The sequence below is a fragment of the Hirundo rustica genome, chromosome 7 (genome assembly GCF_015227805.2).
Source record: "Hirundo rustica isolate bHirRus1 chromosome 7, bHirRus1.pri.v3, whole genome shotgun sequence".
NCBI lineage: Eukaryota > Metazoa > Chordata > Aves > Passeriformes > Hirundinidae > Hirundo > Hirundo rustica.
Window position 1 is genome coordinate 19125273 of NC_053456.1, and position 16205 is coordinate 19141477.

The 16205-nt window shown below is 39.0% G+C and overlaps 1 protein-coding gene across 1 annotated transcript in view; it reads right to left on the bottom strand.

The window, feature by feature from the left end:
- ABCB11 (ATP binding cassette subfamily B member 11) overlaps positions 1-14875 on the bottom strand; it is a 38301-nt gene extending 23426 nt beyond the window's left edge. The window contains exons 1-11 of the mRNA XM_040069680.1: positions 14800-14875; positions 14042-14063; positions 12755-12802; positions 12615-12663; positions 10595-10836; positions 8833-8920; positions 7811-7944; positions 7030-7201; positions 5221-5345; positions 4328-4502; positions 1169-1282 (exon numbers count right to left, since the gene is read on the bottom strand). Of these exons, the coding sequence (XP_039925614.1) occupies positions 1169-1282; positions 4328-4502; positions 5221-5345; positions 7030-7201; positions 7811-7944; positions 8833-8920; positions 10595-10836; positions 12615-12663; positions 12755-12802; positions 14042-14063; positions 14800-14875 (1245 nt within the window). The remainder of the gene's footprint in view (positions 1-1168; positions 1283-4327; positions 4503-5220; positions 5346-7029; positions 7202-7810; positions 7945-8832; positions 8921-10594; positions 10837-12614; positions 12664-12754; positions 12803-14041; positions 14064-14799) is intronic.
- Between the last annotated feature and the right edge of the window lie 1330 nt (positions 14876-16205).

Genomic DNA, 16205 nt, shown 5'->3' on the forward strand with positions numbered 1-16205 from the left:
GGTTCCTCTTTAGGAATATAACTTACTTAATTTCAGATACTAATCTATGAAGAAGTTTCACTGATCCTGCAAATGGAAACCTCAACATGACCAGGTTTAGTGCCAGGGCAGAACTGTGCTTGTACTGTCTAATCACAAATCTACAAATATGGCAAAGTAGATGGACAAGGGCAAACTAATTTTGTCACCCTTTCTCTAGACAGTTCAAATCTGATGTTGGTTTGCTTTTTTCTACCCTAAGGTTATGTGACTCAGCCTTATCTTGAATATTGTGATTAATCCTTACAGTTGCAACTCTTTACAATTCTAAATTTTTCCTCAGAAAAACATGCCCCTAACTCATCTTTGTTTTCAGTTCATTTTAGAGCTTTAGCTTATGAAGTGTATATGTTTTATCATTATTACAGAACTTTGAAGGGTTACTAGAAACTCTGTTACTCTTACCATAGCCTCATATGCTCTGTAGAAGACAAGCAGCATTTTTATGTGTTTACACAGCTTTCAGCACAATAAAGCTCATCAGTGAACAGACATAACACATACTTTGAGAAATCAACAGTACTTTTCCAACCACTAAATTTATAAAGCTCTAGAAAGGAATCCTCAAGAAAGGAATCAGTAAATTTCAGTGGCATCTCAGGGTCTCTAATAAAACCTTATTTCAAGTATCTGTTTAGATAATATTGCGATTAACCTTTATGACAGCTGCATGACCAGTAGTTGTGCTCATTTGGTCCCATTTTTGCTCAGGGTAGCTCTGGGACAGGTGACAGAGGCCACCTTCACCACTAATGCCAATGGACGCACACTTTTTGATACCATCTGGAGGCTGGGAGCTATGGGATGGTTGCAGGGTGACTATTACTGCCTGCCAGTACATCTTCCATGGGCCAGCACTGGTAAGCACTTGCCTGTAAGGAGGAATGGGAACGAGGAACAGCAGTAGCTGAGGTAAAGCTTCAGAGCCCTGAATGAGGCCACTTAAGAAATCTGTTCAGTGTGTTCTTTGAGCTCATGTGTATCAGAGACTTTTCTATTGCACAGTCAGTTTTTCTTTATTCAGCCTCATTTTTCCTCATTTACACAGTAGCTAAAACTAGTATCACTTGGGCCATATTTAATTATTTTTGCATGACAAAGTAACACAGCTTAGAAATGCATTACTTACTTTATCTATTGTCTCAAAAATGTTTGTTGCAGCCCCACGACCAGTGGCAAAGGCTTCCAGACAGGGTGATGCCTGGCCAAGATTTAATGCTCCTATTAAAACACCAAAGAAAACCTGAAGAAGTGGAAAAAGAAGTTAACAAAATATGACATCACATTTTTCTTATAGCTTACAGCTTAGACAGGCAAACCAAACTACTGTAGCTTAATGACTTCTCGTGCATCTGCTGAACTGCAGTGATTTACCATATGAGCATTATTAGCCTACAAGAAAGCAAACAAATACATTTCAGAAGGTGTTTTGGTTGTCTTTCACAGCTCTGCTTGAGGCTGAAGTAAATCAACTTATATTTGTCTTGACCTAAAAAAGGATGCACCTAGGTATTTAGTGAGATGCCACTGGCCATTTTTAAGCCATCTTAGTTTGACTGGGTGCCTTTCCCTTGAAACAAGGTCTGGAACAGAACATTGGTGGGAAGTAGATTATTTCAGGGATGCCTTTTACCAGTAAGCAAAAATAGAAAGAAGCTTAAAACACTGTACATACAGCCTTTGTATATTGCAGTTCCTGTCTCATCCAATACTCACAAAACTTACTTTTGAAGGAGGTACCAGCTCTAGAGAAAATTCTTTCTTTGTCTCACAGAGAAATGAACAGTAAGGGTAGCTACCAACAGTGGATAAGCCACTTTTTGAGGTGAAATTGTTCTATCAGTGTGGATGGACAGTTTCTACAGGTAGCACATACCCAATGGACTCATAGTTTCAGGTCCTTTTCTAAGAACCAAAATGAAGAGTTACTCACTAATAACCCTCTTCTGAAAGCCCCAGGATGCCTTTTTGCCTAAGCCTAGGACAACAGGAGAGAAAATGAGCAGCAGCATCTGCTCTTCCTGGGGAGACTTACAGACAATAAAGGCAGCTGGGTGCAGTATTGAATATCAGAGGACCCTTGAGTCCAAAAATTCAGCCTTGGTGTGCAGCCTTGCAATCAGAAGCAAGTGAAGCTGTATCATATTAACTAAAATACCTAAAGTGTTTGTGCAAAATTTCCTAAGAGCTGCCGATGCTTCATTTCTAGGGAAAGTTTTCATGAAGGTTCTTAAAAGCAGGCAGGAACTAAGACTGAAAATGCTGGCAGGGGCTTCAAAGAACTAGAAGATGGTGAACATAAAGAAGGTCAAGGTTTATTTAGCACTTGTTTACCACATAGATACAAATGATTTCATAGGCTATTTCTACAACAAGGGGCAAACTGCATTGTATTTTAAGTATAGCTTATTCTTCTCAGTGCTGCCATACTGAGGTGTGCTTTTCAACACTTTTGACAGGTTTTTTCCTACAATTTACTCTGTTTTACTTTTCCTTAGTTTTTCAGTTTCAGAGGTGTTTTGGCAGAACAGGTTATAAGGGTTGGATGTCTTTGGTATAGGCTTTTGGACCATCTTGTTACTTTGTTGTGGGTGCTAGTTTGAATATTCACCCTGCACATGAGGAGACATGGAATGTTGTGCCTGCTAAGCAACCATTTGCTCTAGCTTGACCTGAAAATTCTGCTAAAAAGCTATCTAGGACCCAGCTAAGTTTTCGGATACAACAAACATTTGGATACAACACAAACAGAACTCAGGATAAATGAGGCAACATGTATAAGGAAACACTGCTGTTGAGAAAGAAATAACAGTACATAGGATTCAGTTCTCCTTTGCAGTATAATGATGTTTACTGGGAATATCCCTATAGCTGAAGTGGAGAAATCTACTGAACACATACTGTGCACTGCAAATGTCTACGCTGGGATCTGGAGATCATGCCATTTACACTCAGCTTTACTACTAACTAATTTTCTTGTGAGAATGAGTCACAAAGCAAGGGGGTTCTATGCCTGTCAGAGTCCATCATGAATGTGAAGGAGAATATTCTGTACACCTGGCAGAGAAAGGGAAGGCAATACTTAGTACATCTCAATGCAGTATGGCTGGTGCATGACTTTTTGAGAGAGCATGAGGAAAAGCATATTTCAATGTTTTATATCTAGAAATCCCCTCTCCTGCCCCCTGCCAAACTAGGAGTGTGTGGTAGAAAATACAAAGTAGAAGAACTATGACTGGAAGCTGTGAGAAAGGGGAGCATAAGAGAAACTTTCTCCATTGACAGCTACAGTTTTTCAGCTACAGGGTAGCTCCCCACTGTTTGCCATTTGTCATTTGGAAGCACTGGACTATAGTTACCACGAGCAAGGCAAGAAAATTGCTCACTTTGTTTTTCACAGCACTATCTTACATCAACTATGGATATTGAGAGCAGGTGCAAGCAATTTCTTCCTTGAACAGAATGACTCAGGTTTACAATGTTCTTAGGGTAATTTGCCAAGTTCCATTTAGCAGGAAGTTTTGCACTGCATGCTGCTGGTGATTGGGAACTCAGATGGTGTGCAACAGGCAGAGAAGGAGCCAAAGTAGATGGCTCATTAGAATACCTAGAACTTACTAAGGTTCAGGAAAAGTTCTGAGCCTGGACTGGAGTCTGCCATTTGGGCAGTCCTGGCTTAAGCAACTAACCAAAATACCTGTAGATGTTTGGCTTTGTTGCATTGAGGCCAGCAGTGCCCAAAGCACCTCCTGTGCAGAAGTGAATGCATGAGTGCCATGAAGGTTAGTGTAATTTTTGTACATTCTGCAAGAGCCACAGGTAGGTGTGTTTTTATCTGCATACATGTTGCATGGCCTTTGTAAAAACAAAACAGGAAATGGTTTCCCAAAGGAGCACAAAGTTTTCATGAGAGATTGGAGATGACAAGACTTTGGTTAGGTGTGTCTTTACCACAGCATTTTTCATCATAAAATTCTGCAGAGAAGGCAATGTCCCAGAAGCCCCATGCTGACCCACAAATGGAAAAGCTAGTTTCAGGCCTCTAATAATTGTGTAAGTGGGCTGCCAAATGAAAGCATTATTCTGATCAACATAAGTAATATCCAAAATATTGAAAATAAACTAATGTTTTTAAATCTTGTGTCATACGTATAGTGAGTAATGATCTTTAAAAGATATACATAATGTTTGTTACCACTGAGCCACCAGATACCAGAACAGATATGTGTTCTAGAATTATTATTTTCAAGAACAGTCCAGAAAAGTTTCATCAAGCTAAAATGAGTACCTGTAGAAGAGTGCCAGGTGAATATTCATCTTCTTCAAGGACAAGTTTAGAGCCATACCAAAAGGCTAATGCATAACTTAGAAAAATTATAAACCACATATAACCAGTGAATAATCCCATTATTATTCCTTTTCTAATTCCCCAGTGCTGAGCAAACACCAAGTTCTTATCATATCTGTAGAAAGAGAGAAAAATAACAGGGAATTAAATCAATTTGACAAAAATTTCAAAATGAGCCAAGACCAAATGAGGCATCTGTGATGACTCAGCAGAATGTCCACACATAGGTTGGATACAGAATTCACTCTGAAGTGAGAGATCACTGCTGAAAGCAGCAGCGCTCCCAGATCATGAAATCCTTGTATGTTCTAGTGTAATAGGCACAAAAAAGGCCACACTCACTGCAGATACCTCATCATGGGGTTTGGAGTTTTAGCAGATTAATGCAGGATTTGAGAATTTGGCCAACACTCCAGAGCACATCCTACAGCCAGGTTATGTTTTTATAGAATTTAAGAGAAATTTTCAGAAAAAAAAAGTGCTGATGAAGCTAATTCTCCTGCTTAGCTTGAAACTACTCAAAGTTCTCAGATGAGCTGAGTGATATATCAGACAGCATTTAGGGAAAAATTTAACAGAATGTTCCTATAAGTAAGCATGAATTGAATATAGTATTGCTGATGCTTTATTTCACTGATAGACTAAATTATAAAACTAGTTCCAAATAGTTGAAACCTAAATTTCTGAAACATACATGCATATAAGTTTCAAAGTTAATAGACAGTCATAGTTGTAGAATATAGAGATTAATTGCTGCGTATCTGATGTACATTACAGCATTACATTGCTTCAGGAAAAAGAAATCAGAGGACTTAGAGTTTGTTCAGACAGACCTTTCAACTTCTTTCTTTTCCCCACCAAAAGCAGCCACTGTTCTGATGGATGAGAGCACTTCGTCAGCCACAGCTCCAGCTTTTGCATAAGCCTTTAATTCTCGGCCCGTTAGTTTTGCCACAGCCTACAAAAGCATAAGCAGTGCTGGTTAGACCTGAAGTGCAGGTACAGGAAAGGACAGTGATAAGCAATGCTGGCTATCACTCTGTGCTGGCTGCTCTGCACTGGGTCACCTCCTGCACTCCACACCTTTGTAGCATACAATTTGCAACAGCTCTCTGCTCAAAGGGGCTAGAAAGAGCAGCTGACAACTCCTGCTTTCCTTGCCTTCTTCCCTCCCTCTGTCTGCTCTAACTGGGCTGAAGCAGATTGCAGACTGAGGGTTTCTGCACAGTGAGAGGAAGGGGGAGATTAAATGCCAGGAGCAGCTCTAACCACCATAGCACATCCCAGCTTCAGGAAGAAGAGGTAGTGGTGGGGGAGGACGAAAACAGATGCTGCCCACCACTGGGCTTTGTTTCATGGGCTGACAGCAAACAGGCCCCTACAAAGCAATCAAGAGCTCACTGGATGCCAAAAGCTTATTTAGACTCAAAGAAGTGCTCAAATTAATGAAAGAAAATATAGTCATTTACAATTCTACACAGAGATACCACATTGACTTGGAAATGAGATATTAGGAAGTGTAATGTGCCATTCTTTGCTTTCTCCTTCCAAATATCCTAGCCCATGCATCTGTTTGTCCCTTTTGAAGACAGAAAACCAGGCCAGATTGACCTCAGATCTATTTTCTTCATGGTGTAAAACAAAGACTTGGGCTGGAAAGGAAAAACTTAACAGCAGGTATGTGACTGGAAAGAGATGGGTACAGAGAAATAAGAATGGAAAGGGAGAAAATTACAAACATAAAGGGGAATAAGGTCAGAAAGAAATCACAAATGAAGGAAAAACATTTTGGGTTTTATTTCATTCCCTGCCAAGCTTCTGCTCTCCCACTTCACAAGAGTCATTATTCATGTCAGCTACTTGCAGCCAGCACAAGGTGCTAAAGGAGAGCTGGAAGACAAGAAATTAGTCACAGTTCCATTAGACATTAGATAGCAAAATGATAGCAAGCTGTTCCTGATGTGAAAGAAATGAGATTGCCAGAGGGCTGAACCCAACAAGAATGAAGAGGATGAGCAGGAGTTACCCAGCCCTGCTGAGTGTGGGAGAGGAGGTGAGAGGGCACAGGATCCTGCAGTTTCCCTTTTCACTGTCCTTCCTCTGTACAGTGACTGGAAGTTTGTAGGAAGTGGATGGAGAAGCAGAACAGGAACAACTGGGAGAAGGCACAGCCGCTTCTGGGAGCAGGGACAGTTTGAGGTAAGTTTGAGTAGTTATTTTCAATCATTTTATCTCTCTGAAACTTATCACCCATAAAAGTCACTAATTTACTTAGAAAAATCAAGTCCTGTATCTCCTAGCCATCTAAAGCAGGTGTGTAGTAATAGAGAAGGTAAAGGCCAGCTTCTGATCTCAGCATTAATACCCATCCACAGGACCCACAAGAAGGTATGCTTACATCCCCCTTTTAGAAGCAGGATATATTATTCTGGGAATCAGAAAAAACAAAGTGAGAGCAAAGCCCACCTCCCCTCTACCGCACCCCTCCCTCCATCCCTTGCCCCTCCCTCAGTGCTACTGGGACCATAATTGACTCTCTTGACTTTAAAGGGGTGTCATCAACTTCAGCAATCCTCACAGCTTTCTGGCCTGATCTTTCCTGTTCATTATTGCTCAGCATGAACCTTTCACAATTCACTTACCAAGCCATAGAGAGCTGCTCCAACCCCAAGCAGAGGGCTGACTGCAATAATAACCAAAGTCAATTTCCAGCCACTGACAAATCCCAGCAGGAATCCACACACAAAGGTGGTTATGCGCTGGATGAAGATTGCTACTTGATCAGCAATAGCCTCATTAATTTTGTTAACATCACTGGAAAACAGTAACAACAGCAACAAAAATCAACAGAGGAGTGGTGAGCATAACTTTTGTTTGTGTCGCAGGTCTTGGGTCACATTTGGGTTAGTTGCTTTTCACTGGAGTGGGCCCATCCTCATTCCTATCCTTTCACCATCACCCCATACAAAGACATGGAGTACAGTGAGAAAACTTGATGCCTCTGCCATGTAGAAGGTTTTAGGCACGAATACTGCAGAGAAGATACCGTCCCTGTCCTTTCCCAGGAAATGCTGTTCTGGCAGCACACTCATTCACTAGCTGGCTCTTACTACTGTACCCCAGCTGATTCAGGGAGTGTGCACTGGCAGCCAAATTATAGATCACCCTGACAGGACTGGGCACAAAAGGAGAAGAGAGGAGAGGACAAACTGGGAAAAAAACCTCAAAACACATCCAACCCACACATTTGCTGTCAGACAAGGAATAAAGTGAAATAATTGTGGTTCAAAGTTCTGGTACTTAGTTCAGAGATGGGGGAGCTAATCGGTCTGGTTGCTGCTCCCATGAACATAGTTGTATTTCTACTAAAAGGTGTTTGTCAAAAATGTTTTCTGTAGCATATGGGTTTCTTAGATTACTTACTCAGAAATTCGGGTGTTCAGTTCTCCTACAGATGTACAGTCAAACCAGCCTATATCCATTCGCATTATTTGCCTGAAATAAGCTTTCCTGATCTTCTGTATCTGACGAGCTGCAGACATAACCCAAAGGCAGATCTGGAAAAAGCACAAAACAGCTGATAATTGCAGTAAAAAGCCTTTCTACTCCCAACAAATCAAAAAAAGCAATATGGCTAGAATGGGAAAAGCTATTGATAAATTACTATTCAGGTAAAATACAATCTGGCTACATAGACATGATAGTTGTTTTGATCTTTAAATAATCCAACAATTTTATATAGCCTCTGGATCAAGAATTTGTCTCAGTTCTGACAGCATGGGAGAAGAGGCAAGTTAAATTACTTATGCTGTTACATGAATGCCATATGGACAATTTTTTTTTCATCTACAACTGTAAGTAATACAGGGATGGCAGCCATCCTACCTCAGCAAAATTCTTGGATAGTTTTCAGGAAGGAAATTGACAAGTGATTTTTGTGATTATAAAAAGCTTCAAAAGCCATAGGCCTTTCAGCAGACTATGCAGGAGTCATCCAAGGTTTTGACTCACTTCAGTCATAAGGACTGAACAATTACTACAGATTACGTAGGGTACAATTCTTCTCCAACATTAGTTTTACACTAGCATTGCTCTGTAATATCTCTGTAACAGAAACAGGGCTGAACACAGTTGAGATGCCTAGTGGGAATCTGCTTGCCCTTCAGCTGTTATTTTTAGAGGGCATGTGGATTCCAAAGTAGCCACTCTTGAGCAAGTATTGCTTATGGTGTGGGTAAAATTCATCCTTTTACACAGGTATGCATGCACAAATCCAAGGAGCTCTCAGATTTCCAGAGCTGACATATTTCAGCAATAGAATGAGAACTGAAAGCATCTGTTCTGCTCAAATAAGTAGCTAAGCAGTCAAAACCAACATAATAATTATAAACTTAATTATTTAGTGATTTAAACTTTGAAATCAAAACAGAAATCAAAATACTGACTTGGAGATATCCTAACACAAGTATGGCACAACCAATTCCTGCGTAGTATCCTGCAAACTTGGTCATTTCACGTTCAATGTCCAGCAGCCTGAAAAAGGAAAAAGGAAAAAAAAAAAAAAAAAAAAAAAAAAAAAAAAAAAAAAAAAAAAAAAAAAGTGAGTAAGTGAGTAATACTGTTATAAGTTTCTCACAGATTTCTAATCTGATGTTTCCTCGACTTAGATTCAGAGCAGGTGGAAGTCAACTTGTTTTGCTAGCAGAGGCATTGTCTCCCAATACTGAGGCTATTGCTAGTGGCTGCTTTCCTTGTTCTGCCTGTTGCACAGGGGTCAGGAGCTGGCAAGTACCAAAAAAGCTCCACCATGCTGGAGCACCTCTGAAGTCTCCAGGAAATGCCCCTGGACTGTCTGCTCCAAACAGCACAGGTGAGAGTGTTTCAGAGAAGAGCTGCCCAAAAAGTTTTCATTAGATGTTGAATGTGCTTGCTTTGTGCCATTATAGCAACTAATAACATTCAGATTTCAACTGCATTTTATAGGGTGAAGTGAGGGCTGCTAAATTCAAATCAAATATTACTTTGTATCATAAACTTGCTAATCTGAAGTAATTTGTTCTGTTACTCAAGTAGGAGTGCTAAATTACTCCTAGTATCAGTGAAGGCACTGAATTGCTGCTTTTGTATTTAATCTACTTTGAAATTGGTTGTTATAGGTTATGCCTTTAGATAACTTGTTTAAAAACATCCTGCAGAACAGCAAATTTTATGTAATTTACCCATCTGTTCAAGGCCAGTTTGAAAGAGGCTTTGAGCAACCTGATCTAGTGGAAAGTGTCCGTGTCCACAGCAAGGGGATTGAAACTAGATGATTCTTAAAGTCCCTTTTAACACAAACTGTTCTATGGTTCTATGAATGTGTCCTGCCTGGTGTGTAGTTGCTGCTTCAGAGGTACAGAGGTCAGTAGTAAATCCTGTATTCTATCTGCCAGCCCAACAACGAAGGCTGGCTTGGACAGCCTAGAGCAAAATAATTTGGCCCCAGTCACCTACATCTAAGAAAGTGAATAGCTTCTCATGTGCTCTGAATTTCAGAGACCTTTAGACAAGTGACTTTTAATTCCAATTAAGTATGTAATGAAATGTCACTCAGAGATTAGAAAACTCTTGTAATGATGCACCAAGAAATGACTCTTAGGAAAGGTTACATGTTCAAATTTGGCCTTAACAGAATATCCGTACCTGAATGAATTATCTAGACTCCATTTATTATATTTAATGGAAAGAAACAGGTGGTCTTATGGGGCAGTTCTGCTTCAGATATCCCCCATAAGCTAAGATGAATTGCATTCTAGAAATACGCATTTCTCTCAGTGACAAAAGTTTAGCTAACTTGCTCAGAAGTCAGCGGGCACCTACAGGTAACTAAGACCTCACCAGAATAACCAGAAGTCATTACTACCTACAGTGTAATCAGAGAAAATAGATTAAAGAACTCTGATATGTAACATATATATCTGTTATCAGAACAATCATAATCAAAGAATATTCTTGCTGACAACTTTAACTGAAAGACCAAGATCCAAGCTGCTTCTGTCCCTCCAGATAATATCACCAGCTCAGAAACAGGACTATGTATCAAGAACTATGCCTCTTTTCTACCTTATGAACAGAATATATGAGAGGCTGAATAAGGCCTTCGATAGCAATGAAGCTATGACCAGCTATGATAACAATGGGAAAGAAAGAAATCCATCCATTACTTACCCACAGCTTATTGTGGCATTCTTTTCATTCTGATGAATAGTACCATTAATCCACGCTATGGTGTTATTTACACATGTCTTGTTTGGGTTTTTAAGCTCTTGCATTTCAATGTCATATTCAATAAATGTGTCTGCCATTGCACCAAACACAAGCAACACAGCAGGCTGGGCTACCCCATGAACAATAGCACACAAACTACCAGCAACCATCATTAAAATCTCCATAGGTGACGAAAATCGAAACTAAAGGGGGAAGAAAAAAATACCGTTTCATACTGGTTGTGTAATGATAAATCATTAATTAGGAGGATCAGATAAAAAAATTCTCTTTAAATTTGAGAATTACCTTCAATATAGAAAGAAGACAAATCCCTCTGTCCAATCTAATCTAATGACATTTGTGATTACACCCTCATAAATTATTACGAGCTTCCTTTTGACATGTGAATGAATGTATCATCATATAACATTAATAGCTCAATATCATTCCACATTATCATCATTCCAGAGACTAGGTAAGACATTAAGAATTCATATATATAGTCTGCTCTGCAGATTTCCATTGGGGACAGAGAGAGAGTGAAGGGAAGAAAAAGCCTTAGGGCATTATGTAGAGCCTCTGAACAGAGTTACCCAATTTCTCAAGTCTGAGGTGCTGTGGTAGAAAATCAACTAAACATCTCAGAGCAAGTTCTCATAGTTAAAATTCTAAAATGCATTGGCTGAACCAGGCAGTTGTGGATTGGATCTTAATCTGAGAGAAAAAGAGGTTTCACACAGGTAGCTCAACAAAGATACAGTGATTTAAGTTGCCTTTGTCATGATTGTATGAAATCTGATTCTCAGGGTGAAGTCATGTGCAAATATATATATTAAACTGTCCATATAGAATATCAGTATCAAATGCTATATAGTTTAAATAGGAGTGTCAAGAGGAATTGTAACCTACTGAAGAACCTGTCAAGGTTCTCTAGGTGCTATAATGCATCTTAGAGAAGAATGGGTGGGAATTTACAGCATATATGGAAAGGGACATTAGGGCAAAGACAACATAGAGGAAAAAACAGTTAACACAAAAAGAGAAATAAATAAAAAGGTCCTTCTATGAAAAAATAAGAAAACAAAAAGAAAAGTCAGAAGAAAACTGTAACTCTACCACTGTTTTACAAATCTTGCTCATAAGAAGCCTAGGAATTCCCCTGGTTAAAAAAAAGGCACACAAAAAATGCACAGATGTGTGATATCTGATCTCTCAGCACATCTGAAGCAAACATACTGTGTTTACCAACTGCACTTTAGGAATTAAATATCTGTGCAAAAGAAGCTACAGTATTCAAACCTCACTGCTTGCTCTGTGTGGGGACAAAGTGTTTTCTCCATCCAACCAAGAGCTGAGATACTTTAGCCAGGTACATTGCAAGGGATGTTTCTGCACTAGCCCGCTACTACAGTGAGGCCCATACTAGTCTGGACACATTACAGATTAACTGCCTGGACTACGAGCAAAACAGAAGTAATAAGGCCTCTGAGCTGCATGCTGCTGGGTTGGACACCTCTTGACTACATTTATTTTAAAATTTAGATGAACCCAATGGAATTACATCAAAGGCTAGGTGTAACTCATACCATATGGTATTATGTATCCACAAGTTTCCATTGCAACCAAATCTTCTAAAACACGTGGAGGGAGCTAAATTATCTGCCAAATATCAGATTTTTGGCACAATAAGAATCAGCCAAGGTCGCCTAGATCCCTGCTATGCGTCTTACCTCATTTCCACACGTGTACTTGTAGTTTAAATATAATGTGTTTAATAGACAATTTTGACACCAAACTAACAAGATGACAAGGGGTTCTATTGAATTCCCACTGAATTTTATTGTAGGATTTCAGGCCAAAAGATTTAATCCTTAAAAGTTCAGCTTAGTCACAGCTATACCCCAAAACAACCTTACTGGTTATTGCCACTTATTCTGCAACACAATACACATCAAATATTTGTAGACATTGCTTTCATTACCAGCTGGAAGAAGCCAACACGAACACTGTTTTCTTTCTTCTTTGATGACCTTCAACAACAGGAAACAGAAAATTATAAACTTATATTTTAGTACTTATTGTGTTTTATATGCAAAGTATAAAGAATTGAACTTAACTTACTTTTTACTTTTCTTCTCTATAAAAGGTTCTTCATAAGCATAGAAGTTTCTGGCAAACAGGATAAGATTTTACATTATTACTTTTACTCTCTTGGTTACTTCTCTGAAATTACATTTTATTTGAGACATTTTGCCCAGGATTTTAAGAGACAAGCTGTTTCTTTCTGAATTCTTTGGAACGAGTGATTTGACAGTTCTTTGAAATTTTAGACAGAGACTAGAATGGAGGTTAGGTTAAAATTCTCTAAAGGCTTATACTTTGTTCCATAAGCAGCTCCTCAACCCTGTTCCTATAATGTGGATTGTTGTTACATGACAGATTGTGGGTTCTTTGAGGTCAGCTAAAGAAAAACCTACTGCTCAAACTGTTGGTTAATCCTTCCTTTAAGACAGAGAAAATTCCTGTTCCGACAGCAAGGAAGTATCATCAGCTGGGTACATTCAGTGATGAATGAGGAGGGATATTCTATTTGTGGTGTGGTTTTTTGATTTGGTTTTTAATGAAGCAAATTATTCAAGCTTATTTGTCACAAACTGTTTTCAGAAACCAGATCCCAGAAAGCCTAAAGGGAGCTCCCCTTCAGGTATGTACAGATCACATGTGTGTTACATGTGAAAGTACAACAGAACTTAGGTTTCAAGGTGGAAAGACGTGGTAGACTTCTAATACTGGGCTGGTGCTCTCTTAGATGGGCAACCTGACAATGGGAAAAATTATTATTCTGATTTCCCTTTTCTAGAGGTAGCTCCCAGACTGGGTACATTGTGTCAGAAAGAGCTGCCTCAAATCACAGCATTTTGTCCAGCCTGCTATAGAGTTGTCCAAAGGTCTAGGAAGGAGGAGGCTCTTAATTCCAATCAGATCTCTGATATAGCTGAAGGTCAAATTCTCTATATCATCCCAGTTTTTAACCATCCAGAATCCCACATTTAAATCTTAATATCTGAGATAATTCCTTTTAAAATCTCAGTTAAGTTTTAAGAGAAATTATTCAAGTTTGATTAAAATTCCTGAAAAAGTGATTTCTCAAATCAAAAACCCTGAAAAAGATAAATTAGAATATCAAAAACATTTTCAGAAGGAAGATCATATTGCTGGCATTAATGCTTTAAAATTTTCTAGGACTGCTTTGGTCTACTTGTTTCAGTTGTATCAAATAAGGCAGTTCAACCACTAGAGAACAGCTTTTTTTATAAAAAGAAATATTCCATCAATTTGATCCAATGACATTAACTTCTTTGAATATTCCTAGAAATATTGATTGTTCCAATCGTGTACATGACTTACTCTGATTTCTTGAAGCTGTTACCTGTGAGGGAAAATAAATGCACAGTCTAGTTAATGATTATTGTTAAAGTACATAACCTTCTGTAGACATGTGAAACATAAACTCTAGAACTCCAAGGAACCTGATCATTCCTGAGTTATAAACACCTTATTCCCACTAATACATATATGCAGGATGTGGTTTACACTAAGAACATTATTCAGTTTCTCTTCATATTTCTCAGTTCTTTCTGCATTTGGACAGATAAAATGGAAAAATGCATATTGCAAAGGGAAAATGGAAAAAGGACAAGCTCTGGTAAGAAGAGGGAATGCAGATTTTAGCATTAGCTAAGATCTTAGAATTAGCTCATAAGAATTCTCCCTAATAGATTATGACTACAAATATGAGTGTTTGCTGTAAGTAACTATGGAAGACAATGCTTTTTACTTTTTTTTGATCAATAGAAGCCTTTTACATATACAATAAGGTACTGAGTATAAATACATAAGTAGATACCTTGAACTTGTTAGTTTACCTGTAAAGACTGTCCACGAGTAAGGATTATTATATTTTTTACAGAAAAGTTTTGGGGACAGCATACTTATCACAGCAGGTACCATATAACACTATTTATTCCAGATAGTGTTATAGATATATATAAAGCAAATAGACCATTTGCTTTGTATTCTGTAGAATACTTGCTTCCTTAGGCCACCCACCTCCTATTTTACATGCTTTATATCATAAGGAGGTGACTGAAGAATAAACTTCTTACATTTGCCATCCGAGTCAAAAGCATAATTATCCTCTCCCAATCTCTTGATGCTACGTAGAACTACTGGGTCAGACATTTTGATTATTTTCTTCAGTCAACTGTCCTGAAAAGAGATGGGGTGTGGGGGTGGGGAGAGGAAGAGTATCAGCATAGATTTGTCTGTGAACATGAAACAACATTACGTTAAACTGCCCCTTTGCCCTCATGATCCCAGGACAGTACCACTGATTACAGCACAAGTTATAACAGGGCAGATGTCACGGACTCAGCGAAACTCCAGAGCAGAAAAACAGCTCAGAGCGTGCCCAACCCAGCCCTGAGCACCAAGCTCTGAGGTTTCAGCACGTCCTGCCTTGAGCAGAGGCTGCTCTGCGGGGCTTGGCAGCTCCCGGCAAACAGCCCTGTCCCCAGGGATGGCTCTGCTGAATGAACCACTGCCCCTGTGAGCGTGGCACCTGCAAGGGTAGCTTAGAGGCTGAGACATAACAGGACAGATCCTGCCTCAGTTACAAGAAAGTGGCAGGACCTGCCCCTGCCTTGTGCTGTCCCAGCTGGCAAAGGCAGGAAGGACCATGACAGGAAACAACTGGGGCTCAAGAAGGGAGAACAGCGGGAGCCCCAGGGCCACACCGACATCTGCATCATCACCACCAGCAGCACTCCCACAGCTCTTGGCTACCAGAGCTGCTCCTCTGGACAGTTTTATTCCTATAGTCACATTGATGTGCTGAGCAGATATCATACATGAAAACAAATAAGACAAAGTTAATACCTTTTTGTTAAAGAAGCGCTTTTGTGAATAAAAATCTGCCAGGCATCCAAGATGCACCCAGGAGAAAATACTGCAGAAGTCATCCCCAAAATACGCCCTTTCACAACCAATGTAATCTCATCCACATCTTTATTAAATGTAATGTATCCCAAGGCATAGTTACTACACCTTCTTCCAGTTTTTAAGTATCAACATTTTCATGATTATACATCTGTATAAACCACACACATCCTCTCAGTTTAAGAATATTAGAGCATTTAGATAGCATAGTTCAATTGTCCTTATTTCATTTTTAAAAATGTTTATCAATTTTGTAATTGGTAATTGCAATCGTAACTCTTTTTAAAACCTGAATGCTAATACAGTTTCAAGTAACAGGAAAAGTGGAAAAACCTCAATGATTGATAGACTCAAATAAGAATTCGAGTTGCAGAGATTTGCTAGAGATAAATGTTATGGAATAATGTTACTTTTCCAATAAAACTATGCCTGTCCCACATTTCTGAAAGGAAACATTTTTTCCTATTTTTTCTAAAGCTCAATATATCAAATACTGTCCTGTTCCACAGGCATCATGCATTAGCTTACTTAAATAGATTAGTATAGCAGATTAACATGATGAATTAAAGTATTA